Here is a 17,327-nt window from a genome sequence, read left to right on the forward strand (position 1 = left end):
GTGACACGTTGGAGTTAATTGCTTTAAAAGCTACCAAAAACATCCGCCGAATCGCCGATGCTCTGCTTTCTGAGCCGCCCAAATCCGCTTCCGCCGTCCGGTGCTTTTCTTCTTTTCTTACCCGCCCAAGTCATCTGCCGTTGCATTTCGGATGTTGTAGTTTTATCGCCAGCGAGGCGACCCTTCGACATTGAGACTTTGAGTAGAGTGTAAAATAGTCGTGAGTGCCATGGGACGTGGATGACGTGTCTATCAGCTGCACGGGACCGCCCAATCATGTTATTCCAGCAGAGCAGAGGTTGCTTGAAAGGTGGACGTCGGGTCACGGGTGCGTTCTGTGTCGTGCATTTAAGCATTTGGATATATAATTTGCAAATGTAGGTGTGGAGTGGAGGGAGAATTTCAGCATCCGGGTAAATTGTGTCCTCTGTACACAACGCGATTTTTAAATATTACTATTGTAGGGCCACCTACTTTTTACATTAATGTTACTTTGGTTACCATGGAAGCACGCTACGTGTCCGTGGCACCACCATATAAAGAGGTTCAGTGAAACAGTTTAGCCACGTCACAGGGTGTGACATTGTATAAAAATATATGGAGCAGAGTCATTTATACCCTAAAGAATAATCTACAGCGGTTAGGCTGGTTTTTCTTTCTTTTTCTACCCGGTATAAAAATTAAAAATTTATAATATATTATAATATTTATTAAAATTTTAATTATTTTAAAAATAAAAAAATTATATATAAAAAATAATAATTAACTACAATATTTATTAATTTCTTTAATTATTTAAAAATAAATTAGAAAATATTTATATATTATTATATATAAGAGAACTAATAATAAAAGAATAAAACCATTTTTCCAATTTTGAGGGGTTGTTCGTTTTGTTAGAGAATAGATGTTGTTAGGATTATATCATGCCACGGTATGCAAAGGTATTGGGAGAAATGGAGGATGTTTCTATAGTTTAGTTTTCTGGTTTTATGATTGGTTTATTATTTTATATTTGATTAACTTATATCTTAAAAGGATTATAAGAATGAATCACTTAGTTAGAAAGAGGTAGGCACGTGTTAAGGCGTTTGGCTAAAGAAGAGTATGAAATAAATGGTTTCCATAAAGAGAATTGGAAAGTCATTTTTTAGACCTTTAGACTTTTTAGTTAGTGTTCGTTGTGATATATAAAGGGCTTTGTTATTATCCAGCGTTATTAAGTGTGATATATAAAGGGCTTTGTTATTATTTAGCATTATTAGGTGTATTTGATATTATTTGTATTTAGATCATTTAATTTTACTTTGGGAGGGTTTAAATCTATCTTTGTGGGTCTTAATTGTTAATAGTGAGTTGTTGTGGGTGGTAGATAATTTGTGATATTGTATATATGGAGAGAAAGGAGTAGGAAAGGTTTGACGTTAAGGATGTTAATATGATTTGTGGGGTTAGGTGAGAAATGCTTTGATGGTATTAATATGAGCTGTGGAGTTAGGTGAGAAGGTTTTCAGCCTCTAAGAACTTGCACAAACAGGATAAGTGGCAAAAAAAGCCAAGTTTAGATTGTGGCTATATCATAGAGATATCATGAAATATGTTTAACTCCAATTAAGAAGAAGTTGAAAGAATTGAAATTCTGGTTAGAGAAAAGTAAGGGAAACACATCCACACAAATTATAGATGCTAAGCTCTTGAATTGAGGTGAAAAAACACATCAAATGTCTAAAATTTGTTAAGCTCTATTAATGGGAAAAACTCATAATCAAAATGCTACCACTAAAAATGAATTACAAGAAGTTGAGTGCTACAAAAGGTAAAATAAAATGAAATAGATGCAACCCTAAATAATCTATATTCGTGCTTGCAAATTTATACATGGCAAAGTACAACCTAGATCCATCTTAACTCTGGATCTACCAAGAACTAAGAGGGATCAAATCTCTACACCTCAAAGGCCCTTGGTAGATCTAGAATTAATATAGATCTAGACTCGTTTAATTATTAATTTTTATTAAAGCTATTGTGATATGTGCGCATAAATTGCTCTCCATTTTATATCTTAAAGAATTTTATAAATTTTTCTTTAAAATATATATTTATATATTAAAAAATGTTTTAAATCTTTTTATTGATTTAAAATGTGGAACACATTTTCAAATATAGTTGTATAGTGATTGAATTTGAAATGATAATTTAACTTTTTTATATTTTAAAACCTTTTTTGAGTATATTCTTTAACTAATTTTAGTTACCGTTAAAATTATAGAAATATATGGAGATGTTTATAGTCAAATTAATATCTATTAAATAAAATAAAATTAAAACTTTTCATTGAATTATAATATCTTAAACAATATTCTAAGAAAACAATTCAGAATTTAATTAAAACAAAAAAAAGTGAACATATTAGCCATTGTTCAACATTATCACTAATATAATTATCATTTTGAGAAAATTTGATACCATATATTAATTTCCCAACTTGGAATTAGGGTTTCCAGTGAGAATACTCACTTAGAGAAGCTCTACAACATCTGAAGGGGGAGTTCATTACTGAGATCTTACCACACCATAGATAACACAGATAACACAGATAAATCTTACCATAGATAACATAGATAATCCTCTTCACGTAAATAATTTTGTAACCATGATTGTGGTAAATTAAAATTACAAATTTGTACTTTGAAACCTCAAAAGCCTCGTTTGATCACCTGTTTTTTGTCCTTAAAGTCTTTATTAAATCAAGTTTTAAAAATAAAACATAAGTTAAAATAAATTATTTTATTTTTAAAATTTTTAAATGTAGAAAAATTGTTGTAGATAAATTTAAATAATAAAAATTTGTAAAATTAAAATTATTAAACTAATTTGGGTTCATCTTAACTCTGGATTTACCAAGTTTCAAGAGGGATCAAATATTTTGAGACACAAACATCTTTTAAAGTGAAAAGAGAGATGCAAACATCTTTAGAGTGAAAAGTGATTTGATAGGGTGTAATAATATATGTGTAATTGACATTAAAATATTTTGTTTATAATTCACCTTCTCCATATTATATTTAATTATTTTTATTATTAATATTTTCTAAATATTGCATATCAAATCCATATTAAGCATTGAAAGAATTACAAATATTCCTCATACATTGAATTAGAAAGTAATTATTTTTATTATTAATATTTTCTAAATGTTGCATATCAAATCCATATTAAGCATTCAAAGATTTATCCATCATACATTGAATTAGAAAGTAGCCATTAATGGAATTTCTAGAGGGATATTGAAATATTTTATTTATAACCTACGTTAAACATTTATTTGTTATTGATATATATTACGCATCTCCCTAGTTATGGAAAGTGAAAATATATGGAAAAAGTCAATTTAACTTAAATGACTTTATTTTTCTCTATATAACGTAGATATAAAATTATGTAGAAAAAAAATAATTTAAATTACTTTATTTTTCTCTATATAATATAGATATAAATTTATGTTATTTAATATAGACATTTAAATATTTTACCAAATACTTTTTGTTATTAATATATTTTTGTTTTAAATATCACGTGTAAACTAAATGTAGAATAAATTACACATCATGTAATATGAATAATACTATTTCCTACATCTCCATATTAAGTACTGAAGAAGTTACATTTCTTCTTCGTAGTAAAAAGTAAAATTACTATGGAGCAGCTCAAGCTTCCTAATCTTCTTTACACACCTACCTTACTGCAACTAGCAGATAGATTAGTAATCAAACCAGATGGAGTGTTAAAAGATATTTCAGTATCCTTAGATTCTTGGGAATATCCTGTTGATTTCATGATCTCAACTCCCAAGAACGATCTAGGAGGACATCCACTCATAGTAGGAAGACCTTGGTTGGCCACAGCTGATGCAATTATTAGTTGTAGATCTGGTGACATGTATATTTCTGATGGTAATTCAACAAAAAAAATTACTCTATATCCTCCAGTAAAGGTAATCACAGAAATAGATGACAAAGAATGGATTGATGATGAAGATGATATTCAACCTCTCTTTACTATTTCAGATATTAGTGAAGATAGTCAAATTTTTAAATACATTGGAAAATTTTGAATCATCTTCCGAATATGACCATGACCAATTTCAAGAAAAATCTAATGTTGAATATTTGTCATCTAGGCAGATGTCTCTCTATTTTATGGAAGAGTTTGGTAGCTCTACAATTGAAATTTTTCCAGGTAGAACATTGAACATAAACAAAAACTTGGAGAAACTACAACAAGAAGAGCTAATCAAAACATTACAAAAACATTCTACTGCATTTGCATGGGAATACACTGACATGAAAGACATTAATTCTAAGACTTGTATCCATCACATCTACATTGAGGAAAATTGTAGACCTGTCAGACAACCTCAGAGAAGGATGAATCCAAATCTTAGAGAGATTGTGAGAGAAGAGCTCCAAAAATGACTAAATGTAAATTTCATTTACCTAATTTCAGATAGCCAATGGGTTTCTCTTTTGGTAATTATGCCTAAAAAGAATGGTAAATGGAGGATGTGCATTGATTATCGAGAACTGAATAAAGCAACCCTTAAAGATCATTTTCCTTTGCCTTTTATAGATCAAGTGTTAGATACATTAGCAGGTAAGAAGTATTTCTCATTATTGGATGGTTTTAGTCGTTATAATCAGATTCAGGTGGCACCTGAAAATCAAGATAAAACCACATTTACTTGTCCATGGGGAACTTATGCCTACCGAGTGCTTCCTTTTGGGTTATGTAATGCACCTGCAACATTCCAAAGAGCAGTACTAGGAATTTTTTTTGATCTAATACATGATTGTGTAGAGGTATATATGGATGATTTTACAGTCTATGGGAATACATGTGAAGAAGCTTTGGAAAATTTTGAAAAAGTTCTTAAAAGATGTAAAGAAACAAACCTTTCACGAAGCCATGAAAAATGTTTTATGATGTTCACAGAATGTATTGTTTTAGGACATCACATTTCAGGACATGGGATTAAAGTTGACAAATCTAAAGTTGAAGTCATCTCTAAATTATCAATTCCAAATTGCCAAAAGGATGTTAGAAGTTTTCTAGGATTTACAAGATACTATAGAAGGTTTATAGAAAATTTCCTAAAGTAGCATCCCCATTCTTCAAATTGCTTACCAAAGATTGTGAATTCAATTGGAATTTTGATTGCCAATTAACATTTGAAACCTTAAAAAAAAATTCTGAAGCACCCATTTTAAGAGGTCCAAATTGGAAACTCCCTTTCCATATTTCAATAGATGCTTTCGATATAGCTCTGGGAGCTGTATTGGGACAAAAATATTTGATTCCATATGCCATTTATTATACAAGTAAGAATTTGACTCCCACTGAGTTAAATTATACTATGATTGAAAATGAATTTTTAGCCGTTGTTCATGCAATCAACAAGTTCAGACACTATATAATAGGCTATGAAACCTTTGTTCATACAGATCACTCTGCAATTAGATATTTAATGAATAAACCTATTACTAATGGCAGAGTTACAAGAAAATTTTTTACTTTTGCAAGAATTCAACATTACTGTGCTTGATAGACCTGGAAAACAAAACACAGTTGTTGATTTCTTGTCCAGGATTCAGAATATCAAAGAAGATTCGTCGGTTGAAGATAAGTTTCCTGATGAATACCTTTTTGCAATAACTATTCAAACTCCTTGGTTTGCAGATATTGCTAACTATTTAGTCATAAGAAAGTTACCTTCACATTTGTTTCCTAGAGAGAAAAGAAAAATTATTCAGGAAAGTGCAGGATATTCATGGATCACTAACGAATTGTATAAAACAGGCCCAAATATTATGGTTAGAAGGTGTGTCAAGGAAGATGAAATGCTCGAGATTCTTAAGGCATGTCATGATGAGCCATGTGGTGGACACTTTGCTGACAAAAAGACAGCCTATAAAATCCTTTCTTTAGAATATTATTGGCCATCCATCTTTAAAGATGCTAAAGAATATGTCAGGATATGTGACAACTACCAAAAGGTAGGGAAACCTGCTCCCTCAAATGAAATGCCGCTACAAGTTCAGGTACTCATTGAAATTTTTGAAAAACGGGCCTTAGATTTTGTTGGGCCAATTAATCCTCCATCTAAACAGAAGAAGTATATATTGGTATGCACTGATTATGTCACTAAATGGGTAGAAGCCAAAGCATTACCTTTTGCTAATGAAAAATCTGTAGTTAATTTTCTTTTTGAGGACATCTTTACTCATTTTGGTGTTCCAAGAGAAATTGTGACAAATCAGGGATCTCAATTTACATCTAACATGGTGGAAGGGCTTGTGGAAGAATACAAGATCAAACATAGGAAATCTACTCCTTATCATCCTCAAGCAAATGGTCAAGTGGAATCTACAAATAAAGTGATTGAAGGAATCCTCACCAAGACTGTGCATCTACATAGAAGAGATTGGGCTGAAAGGCTTCCTGAAGCCTTATGGGCCTATAGAACTACATGGAGGAACACAACGGGACATACACCCTATGAACTTGTTTATGGGAAACAAGTCATGTTCCCTATAGAGTTCCAAATCAGAACTTTCAAGATGGCAGTCCAACTGGGACTAGATTTATCAGAGGCACAAAAGCATAGGCTGGAGCAATTAAATGAACTTGATGAAATCAGGCAAGAGGCAGTTCAAAGGACTAGTATAGTCCAACAACAGAGGGCTAAATGGCATGACAAATATATCAAGGACAAGAGGTTTCAAGTGGGAGATTGGGCACTGTTATTTGATTCAAAGTTCAAGGATTTTCAAGGGAAGTTTCAAACTCATTGGCTTGGGCCATATGAGATTGAAAAAGTCTTTAGTAATGGAGCAGTGAGGATAAGAACAATAGATGAAAGTAAAACTCCTCTTCTTGTGAATGGTCATAGATTAAAGATATATCAGAAACCAATTTCAAAAGAGGAGTTCATTAAGATTTTCCAAGACAATTCTGAAATGAAGCTAGTGAAGAAGAATTCTTCTTCTCCACTAACTTAGTCTTTATTTTTCCTAAAAAAAAAAAAAAATTGTATAAGGTTGAAAACCAATCATTGATTGGCATACTTATACAGAAAATACAAGGTGAAAATCAAAGGTTTTTGACACCCTATATTTTCCATTTTCTTTCTGTAATAAGTAGTGACAAAAAGTTACAGTCACTCTGCAGTTTAAATTCTACAAATTCATCATCTCATATCACCTCACTCTGTTTTATTTTTGCAGTTTCACTTCATCTCATTGTCATATCTCATCAATAAATTTTTCAATTTTTCCTTTTACGGCTTTCATTCCATTTTCATTTCATTTATCATCTTGTCTTACATCTCATTTCATTTCACTTGCATAGCCACTTCCATTTCATTCATGATCTATTTCACTTTCTTTTTCATGTTCTACAGTTGATTCTGTTCTGCAGCTAATCTGATTCTACAGCTACAATTTGTTTATCAGTTCAGGCACAAGTGTACAACTCATAATAAAATCATGTATGCAGGGAATTGAAAGAAAAATCAATTTTTGAAGATCAACCATGCTCAAGGTACCTGTGGATCAACATCAAAAAAATTAGCAAGCGAAAGATAAAGGTTCCAAAGGTAAATGCAAATATTTATTTCAAAAAGCAATTTGAAAACATAAGTTTGTATAGTATGTATAATCACATGTCTCCTTAATCGACCATCATTTGATTTGACCGCCACTACATCTCCGCCATATCTTCCATCTTTAATGACAAACAGTCTCAATGATTCTTTCATAACAAATCTTCGCTTCAAACTCCATAACTTGTACTTAAATGGTCCTCCACAACTCCCCCTGTTAACGGTCAAGATGATGATGTGACCTACCTATCTACGACTCTCTAAACCCTTACTGTCTATTTATTACACACAAACCCTTAAGTTTATCTCTCCTATAACACACAGTCATTTCATATACGTAGTGTTTCCATTTTCTATATACACAATCATTCCATTTTTCATATACACAGTCTTTCCATTTTCATATATACGCAGTCATTCCATTTCCATACAAAGCACTCGTTTTATAGTCAGTAAGAGTAATTTTGAAGGTTAACCGAAAACAGGGTATATGGGGCTTATTGTCAGGACAGAGCCCGTAGGGGTAAAGTATATGGAGGGGTATCCATAGCTTAAAGGGATGCTACAGAAGGCCGTATGGTTAAATTTTATTGAGAAATTTGACAGCTACCACAAGGAAATTACCAAGTCTTTTGCAAGGTCATTTGATGGCATAGAAGTGGCGATAGGAGATATTAAATTTGTGGTCACAGAATCCTTCATAACAGAAGCAACAGAGCTGCCGAGACAAGGAGAAAGATGGTTTAAAAACAAGGAATTTCATGTTGAATCTTGGAAGGTGATCCTCAGAAACCCAGGTATGGATGTTACAGTATTTAGAAAGGGAATTCCTATTTCAGCACTCAAGAACAAATGGGGTAATATGTTGTTGATATTGCAAAAATTCATTACATGTGAAGGAAGATTTGGGTTTATGTATGTTTACCATATATGCTTATTAATGAATTTCTTAGAAAATGGAACCATCAACCTTCCCTTCTTCCTTCTAAACTGTCTAAGAAGGATGGCTACAAATGTCCAAAAGAAATTTGAATCCATAGAAACAACTATGTATCATCATGGATTAGTGAAGATACTAGTTAAATTCCATTTGAAAAGTATAGGGGATACCTGGGAAGATTTCTTGGTAAGAATTTTTTTCCAGGATGCTCCAGAGTCACTTGAGGAGAGTCATGTTAAGAAAAGTAGGAGGAGAAATATCAACATTAACATTCAAAACAAATCTGGAACCTCCTCACAAGAAAATGATGCAGAGACAGCTTCTAAACCAGAGGTTAGAAAGCAGACTAAAAGAGAAAGGAAAAATGAAAGAGAGAGCTGAAGAAATCAATGAAGACATTCCTGAACCTTCATCACCACAAGAAGATGAACAATTACTCTCTAAAATAATGACTAAGATTAGGGAGCAAATCAAGAAAAAGAAGGAGATAGGGAAGAGGAAGGAGGACACAAGAGAAGAAACCATAAGCTTCCAAAACCTGAGAAGGAGCTCTAGACTCTGGGGTAATGTGAGGAAGGTAACATCAAAAGGAGCCCAGTTCATAAACTTAGAAGAAGAAACCCCAGTTCAATATCCTGACAGTATTCCACCTGAGCACAGTCGACAAAACTCTCCTCCACAGAATTTTGAAGGTGGTCCAAGAAGAGCTTCTCCTGGCATAGATCCAGTACAGCAGCAAATTTATGATTACATAGAATCTTTGGAAAAGAAAAGTGCCTCAATGGATCTAGGATCCTCAGCCAATCCAGAACAACCTGTCAATCCACAAGAACCTCTAACTAGCTCTCTCAAACAAGAAATCTATGAGTTGGAGATATTGAACAGGCATATTAAGAAAGAAAATGAAACCCCGAAGGAACAAAGCAAACTGGATAAAGCCATTCATGACAATACAATACTGCACCTAGGGCTATGGCACCAGAAAAATAGGAAGCTGAAGAGGAAAAATAGGAATTTGAGCAGAACACTTATCAACCTCAAATACAAACTTCTTATGAAGAAGCCCAGGATGGTAGTTAGTGCAAGGATAAGTAAGAAAAGGAAGTTGGATGTGCTGGCAGAAGTGTCAGAACAGATGCAACAGGAGAATGAAGTTCACATTTTTGAAAATTGCATGGGGACATGCAATGATTTTACAGTGGGGGTATGTTGAGCCTCAAAATTACTCTTTCCCTAGCAATTCTTCTCATTCCTTTTTTGTTTTTTCCATAAGAAAGATGCATTCTCATCACTAATAACTGGTATATACTGCTTTGAGGAGGACATTTAGTGATTTACATATTATGCTTTTATGTTTTGCTGTTTGAATAGATTTTTGTATATTAGCTACGGAACGCAGCCTATTCTGCAGCTACTTCCATGCTCTAACAGGTTCTAGGTATCAGAAGGAGAAATTAGCCACATGGGCAGCTTTGAAATCATCATGACATGGACCCTGTCCTATTCATTCAACCCAGGTCGACAAAGAAGATAGCATAAGACTACGGTCAATGGATAAGTCAAATGCAAAGAGACCGAGGGTAACAGGACTCTGTTTCGTGGTTAATTAATGTGTTTCACAGTGATGGGAAGCGTTATCCGGAGCAACTACCTGTACCTACGGACTTCAACAACCACTTGTACAAACGAATCCAACAACCACCATGTCTTGGATTTATTTCTCCAGCAACCGAGGAAGAAATTCCGCATATCTGTCTTCTACGTGTTTGGCTGTAGCATGCTTTTCTCCATAAACAGTTATATGATTTTTCTTATAAATACATGTGTAAAGGACCGAAGAAGTTAGCAGTAATAGTAATAGTTTTTATGTGAAATCGAAGTTCCAGACTCTGTAATTTTTGGACATTTTGTGTCCCTGTTTTAATATGAGAAGGCCACATGTTTTTATGAACATCTGAAGGAGTTTTCTTGGAGTTGATTGAGCAAGCGTAGCCTAATCAGTTGCAGAGGGCCCCTGCACTGAAGAGGTTTCATTTTATTTATTTGTCTTCTTCTTGTTAATTGTAAATTCATCATTTTCTTTTTGAAACAATGTTTATAATCATTTTCTTACTAACAATGTTTATAATTTAGAGCAGTTTCCATTAGCTTGATTTCTTTTTAGTTCTTATCAGTAGTTTAGAAGATAAAACTCAATAGTGTAAACTTGTTTCTTCAATTAAAAACTAACCTTGTTTCAGGATGAGAGTAGGATTGAAGAATGATAAGGATACATTGCTGAATAGTTTACTTCATTTACTGTTTTGCTACTTTAAATTCTCAGTTAAACTGATCAGTGTCATTTATTGTCTTTGCCATTTCATTTTTAGTTTAAAATACTAACTCATGGTGTTAATGAATGTTTATGGAAAACCCTTCAAGTTGATAATTCGTCCTTAACTAAGTGGTTGAACATTTCATCTATGCAATGAGTTATTTATGCATCTTTGTATTTGCTTTCTCTTAGATTAATGAAGTACAGAACTACGCAAATGTCATCCCAAGGAGACTTTCTCCCAAAATTGAAAGGCAGAGTAACCAAGTATTTCATTTAGTTTTATTTTTGTAATTAGTTAGACATCAATTGCAAATTTCACTTTCAGTTTTAATTCATGATTTGGAAATAATGGTAAAATAAGAATAGAAACTTTGTTTTCATTTCTTTCTTAGCTTTTTTTCCATATCTTTCTTAGCTCTGTTTTCATTTCTTTCTTAGCTCTGTCTTCAATTTTATATTTTGAGCAGTCTTTAAGAAAGTGAGATTTAGTTTTGATAATTTACATTGTAAATCATTAGGAATTAAAAGACCGAAAACCCCCAAAACAACATAAAACATAAAAACAACGAAGTAAGAAGGGTTAGCTAGCACAAACAATACACTACACTTCATCAGTTTACGATACCCGGATTGATAATTTATGTAAAGCAATTTAGGACACTAAATTGGCCAAACACTGCCAATACTTTTGAAAATGTTCATTCATGATTATAAACTTTTGTTAGCTCAACAACATAGCATACCTACCAAAACCGTTTCATTGTACTAAAATTAATGGTGAGATGTGTGTGTGGACAACACTTATAAAACAAAATGGAAAATTGTTCACCTTTGTATCATATTATTATCTCACACACACACATAATTGCAATTAGTCCAATGAGTTAGCTCTATTGGTCATTGGGAATATTCCTGACCATTTCACTATTTCTATGCAAGCATGTGATTGGGATATATATATATATATATATATATATATATATATATATATATATATAAAAGGGTGGGATGCAACAATGATAAATTTAGGAGTTCAATTTTGTTATTGAATTAGGTTTTCATTTTTCTTCCCAAAAATATTTGAGTAGATTCTATATAATAAAATTATTTTGTTGGTAGGTATGTATATCATTCTTCCATTCAACATTAAGGTTGAATTCAACCTAGGCTTACCTTAGTTGATAATAATAATAATTTTATTTAAAATATATCACAATTTTCTAAAAACTAGATAAAATTATTAGAAATTTGATTTATAATAACTGCATCAAAAATCACATTTTATAGTAATCTATAAAATAAATAATTGTATTGGATGCATGGTTAAAGTGCTATATTGGATGAATGGTTGAAGGTGGGAATTTGAGATCTCTTCATCAACATAGAGAAGATGATTATTACTCCTCGTGACCATATGCGAAGCTATAGCTAATAAGTTATTGACAAGGTCAATATTTTGTTGGACCATCATGCATTTCATGGAATCATAGTTTACATTATTCACATGGTCCATATTTTATTAAACCATCCTGCATTTGAAAATGGAATCATCATTGTGATTTTAGTAGTGCATGTGGATTATGATGTAGGATAACCCATTGTTTATATGAGATTAACAACACTTTGGAATTTTGTGAATTGATTCTAATGCATATTAAAACATAGAAGGAGGAGGCATACATTCCAATTATGTCAAAAGGTATTTTATAACATGTTTTAAGGTTTTGTAAGGGTACACCAAGTACACTTGAGTAAGTGGATATGAGTGGACCATTCAACAACTCAATTCCTCCGAGAGTCAAATTATTGACATAGCTTTTAAAATTACAATATAAGCTAATCCATTAAGCCATCTTTCAATTGTAAATCATATAATGAGTTTTGAAGCATCATCCAAGTGATTCAAAATAACCAAAGAGCAATTTATTATTTTTAATATCATTTACACCCATTTTTATTTCTTTTGAATGTTATTTGGGTCTAGTTGGGTCTAGTTTAGGGAGTTGAGAGGAGTGTTATCCTCCTCACTGAGGTTCAATTATAAAAAGTATGTTGATTTATTAATAAGTATTTTGTTGTAATGACTTTAAACCATGTCGTTGACCTAACCTTGTGACTTGAAGAATTTAGGATTTGCACTAGTTACCATCCTTGCAATGAGGGAAATTGCTATGTTGTAGTTTATTAGACATCGATCCCACTTCAAAGCACTCTTGAAACTTATGAAATTGTTCATTCAAGAATATAAAAATTTGTTAGCTCAATAACATAGCAAACTTGCCAAAATCCTTTCATTGTATGTGTGGATAACACTTATAAAACAAAGTGAAAAATTGTTTGGTTTTGTATCATAGTATTAAACACACACAATTTCAATTATCCCAACGAGTTAGCTCAATTGGTCGTTGCATATGTTCTTTACCATTTCACTATTTCTATACAAATATATGGTTGGATATATATGTGTGTGTGTGTTCAATTTTGTCAATTGATTAGTTTTTCATTTTTCTATTTAATATTATGTTTCTATTTAATATTAAGGTTGGCCTTAGCCTAGACTTAGTTTAGCTCTTTTCATAATGATAATAATTTAATTTAAAATATTTTCTATAATTTTTTAAAAACTATATAAAATTATTAGAAATTGAGTTTATAATAATAACATCAAAAATCACATTTTATAATAATGTATAAAATAAATCAATTTATAAATTATGACATATATAATTAATATCAATAAACATTAATAATAATAATAATAATATAAAAATGTAAAAATAATAAACAATATAATTTAAATTCATTTTCTTTTAACCATGATGAATTAGTAACTCTTTAGAATAATTTAGGGAAAGTCCACGATCAACATTTATAGCTGCCTTATAACACCAAGATTATATCCAGATACTTGCAAGCTAGATACACTAGATCTTATGATTTAGCAAAAGCCCGTACTCTAAAAAATGGGGATTCCACTCCTTGAGCCAAAATCAAAATCATAGCAGACCATATAATTTAAAGGAGTTGTCTTTCAAGTGCTTGAGTCCAACGGAAAAATTTGAGATGAAATCTTGATTTGTGTTATTTAAATTGGTTTTTTGACTACATATATGGATTTAGCACATGAAAAACCCTAAAACACTTCAATTGTGTAGGGATTACCCATCAAACTTGTGATTTCAATAAATTCGGCACCAGATTTTAGAAAAATTAAACCAGAATAACTCACCAAAAATACTTTCAAAAAATATCACTAGAAACACCTCGTAATTTAAATCCACTTTCTTCCTTAAAAAAACCCAAGAGGAAAATATCTAATCTAACATATATTTTTTTTTTTTTTGACTTAACGTTGAAGGGTCGCTGGCCATAAAACTGCAACGTCCTAAAAGTAACTGCAGCCTGGAACCCACCTATCGAAATAATCTTCCAAGCTGTCGGTCAACCAACTTTCCTCTTTCTTGCGATAATGGCTGTTAATATTTTGTTGTGAATTATTCATCATTAGTTAACTATATACATTGCGAAGTTTAAATATTTTGCAAAACATAAGAGAAGCATCTACAGAGATGAAGCGTGCCGGAGGTGTAGAAAATCTTCCCATTGAGCTAACCGGAAGTATAACGCACAAGGCAGAAGCATAAGTCAGTTTTCTTATGCAATTTTTTTAACAAATCTCATTTTTATTTTGAGATTGTTCATCGCCCTCTGCTAAAAGGAACCTCGGTTTTGAAAGCCCTGTATAAATTTTAAGCGGAACAGTTCAAACTTCGTCACCTAATAGAGTAAAAGCTGCAAAATAGATGAACTCAGACTACAAGAAATCTGAACTGACAGTGTCTGCAACTTAATTGGCATGTCATTGCTAGATCTTTTGAGACTATTAAAGATTTTTTTAAAGCAGGTTCAAAGTTAATTCAACTATATCCCTCCAATTTACTGAACATATGTAAAAGTTATTCCTGAAACCAAGTAACAAGATGTAGAGCGAAGCCTCCTTGAATCTGATATTAACGACCTCTCCAAATAACCTCAGGGCTGCTCTATACCATAGGAAATGCCAAAATTAATTTGAGGAAATCTCTGAACATTAATTACGACTTTGGTTTTGATTTGGGAAATCTGCTATAACTATTTATGGAGCAACCAAATATATAAAGTTATATATATAGAGCAACCAAAAATCCTCTAACAGTAGTAAAGTTAAATTGCCAATCAACCAGGAATCAAGTTTAAATAATCAAGAAAACATATATGTAACCGAATAAATTCAATTGGAATTAAATTTGAATCAAAATTACAAGATTCTGTATCTGCTCTGAGGTTAATGTACAACTGCAGCTTTATCATACTCATATGATAAAATTGTGTTGTGCCCATACAACAACAGGAGCAGTAAGCTGCTCCTGCAGGATTGTTACAGGTACACATATCATCAAAAATATAAAAAGTTTCCCCAATTACTAGTCCGTTGTGAATGACAGGATCACCGCCAACAATGGTCTGAAATGAATTTCCATACAAGTCCCAAGCTTCATCAATCAAATCGGATGCCACAGCCATCGAAAACAAGTTATGATGCAGGGCTTTGGCAGAAGTATGGGAAGATTGTTGATGTTGAGATTGTGTTGCAGGGAACACAGCCTCTGAGCATTGATCTAGTTCACCTCTTGGCTGCAACTCTTTCCAGTTGACAAATTCGAAACTGGCACTGCACTTTTCTTGTGTGAAAGGAAGCTCCTGGATGGAGGAGACATTACTAATGTCTGATTTTAACAAAGGTTTATATGAACTTGGAGATTTACTTCTGGAAGATCTCACATCAATCCACTCACCATGTGAGCTTGTGATCCAATCAGTCCTGTTAGCAACATCTTCAAATTCACAAGCTGTGGCCAGTGCCATTACTCTGTCCCTGGGAGAAGGTCTTGAGGATTGCCCGACTGATCTATTGACCTCCGCATTGCATTCCCCAGTTGGGCTTGGTACGCTGAGTGACTGTATGGGAGTCATCTGAGAAGTGTAGGAATTCCATACTTGATTCCTAGTATCCAAATGACTAGTTGGGGATCCTGGACCACTAATTGCCTCCTCTGCCATGGAGGCAGAGTAGTAGTCCTCATTCAAGAAAGGATGGTTCAACAGCTCTGCACTGGTCCACCTCTTCTCTGGATCTCTTCTAAAGCATTTCTCGAGGAAATCCCGGATCTGAGGTGAAAGCCATGCAGGTATCTCAGGCAGCTCCTCTGTGCTTCCAATCCGATACATTGCGGCGAGGGGACTGGAAATGTGCCTCCATGGAGGCCTGCCAGTGGCCATTTCAAGCACAGTGCAGGCGAGAGACCAAATATCAGAAGCAGGCCCTTGCTCCACCTGGTTCACCACTTCAGGAGCCATCCATTGAGGGGTTCCTCTCAATTGCAGGGCCTCCTGGCCCTTCTCCTCATCACCAAACCTCTTGGCAGAACCAAAGTCAGCAAGCTTCACACCATTGGCATCTACAAGAATATTCTTCCCCTTGATATCACAGTGCACAATCCCCTGGCTGTGTAGGTAATCGATCCCACATAGAATGTCGCGTGTGTATGCTCTGATCACTGATTCATGCAGCTTCCCTCCAAACTTACTCAGCAGATCCACCAAACTGCCACATGGCATGTATTCTATGAACAAATTGTGCAGCCCTGCACCATTTTCGAAGCTGTAATTGTGCCCCAGGCAGCGAACGATGTATGGGGAATCCAGGCACCGCAAAATCTGGTACTCATTTTCTAGGGCGACACTAAAACCGGCTGCAGATTTGATTGCAAAGAGTTGGCCATTAGAGCTGTTCATGGCGAGGCTGACTGTCCCGGAAGCTCCGGCCCCAACAATGGCACCCCGCACCCAGCCCTCTTCTTCCTGGGCTCTCCTCATCTCTAATTCGATTCTCAATTCCCCCAAATTCAATACACAGAGGAATGTGTTGTTTTGTATACACAAGTGTTGATGTCGTGAGCTTATAAACTGGCCTGTGGGAAAGAGGGCGACTGAGAAAAGCCGCAGTGACACGTTGGAGTTAATTGCTTTAAAAGCTACCAAAAACATCCGCCGATTCGCCGATGCTCTGCTTTCTGAGCCGCCCAAATCCGCTTCCGCCATCCGGTGCTTTTCTTCTTTTCTTAGCCGCCCAAGTCAGCTGCCGTTGCATTTCGGATGTTGTAGTTTTATCGCCAGCGAGGCGACCCTTCGACGTTGAGTAGAGTGTAAAATAGTCGTGAGTCCCATGGGACGTGGATGACGTGTCTATCAGCTGCACGGGACCGCGCAATCGTGTTATTCCAGCAGAGCAGAGGTTGCTTTAAAGGTGGACGTCGGGTCACGGGTGCGTTCTGTGTCGTGCATTTAAGCAATTGGATATATAATTTGCG

The 17,327-nt window shown here is 33.8% G+C and overlaps 1 protein-coding gene across 1 annotated transcript; it reads right to left on the bottom strand.

The window, feature by feature from the left end:
• Window positions 1-15,132: 15,132 nt before the first annotated feature.
• LOC149171355 (uncharacterized) lies at window positions 15,133-17,058 on the bottom strand. The gene has a single exon (XM_089425941.1). The coding sequence runs from the start codon at window positions 17,056-17,058 to the stop codon at window positions 15,133-15,135; it is 1,926 nt and encodes a 641-aa protein (XP_089282067.1).
• Window positions 17,059-17,327: the final 269 nt, after the last annotated feature.

Source organism: Pinus tabuliformis, chromosome 4_2, assembly GCF_031772625.1.
Source record: "Pinus tabuliformis cultivar Carrire ecotype Pingquan chromosome 4_2, CPIR1, whole genome shotgun sequence".
Classification (NCBI taxonomy): domain Eukaryota; kingdom Viridiplantae; phylum Streptophyta; class Pinopsida; order Pinales; family Pinaceae; genus Pinus; species Pinus tabuliformis.

What these genes read in the sequence shown, in the direction of transcription:
- LOC149171355 (XM_089425941.1), bottom strand. Translation starts at nt 17,058, where the DNA reads ATGGCGGAAGCGGATTTGGGCGGCTCAGAAAGCAGAGCATCGGCGAAT.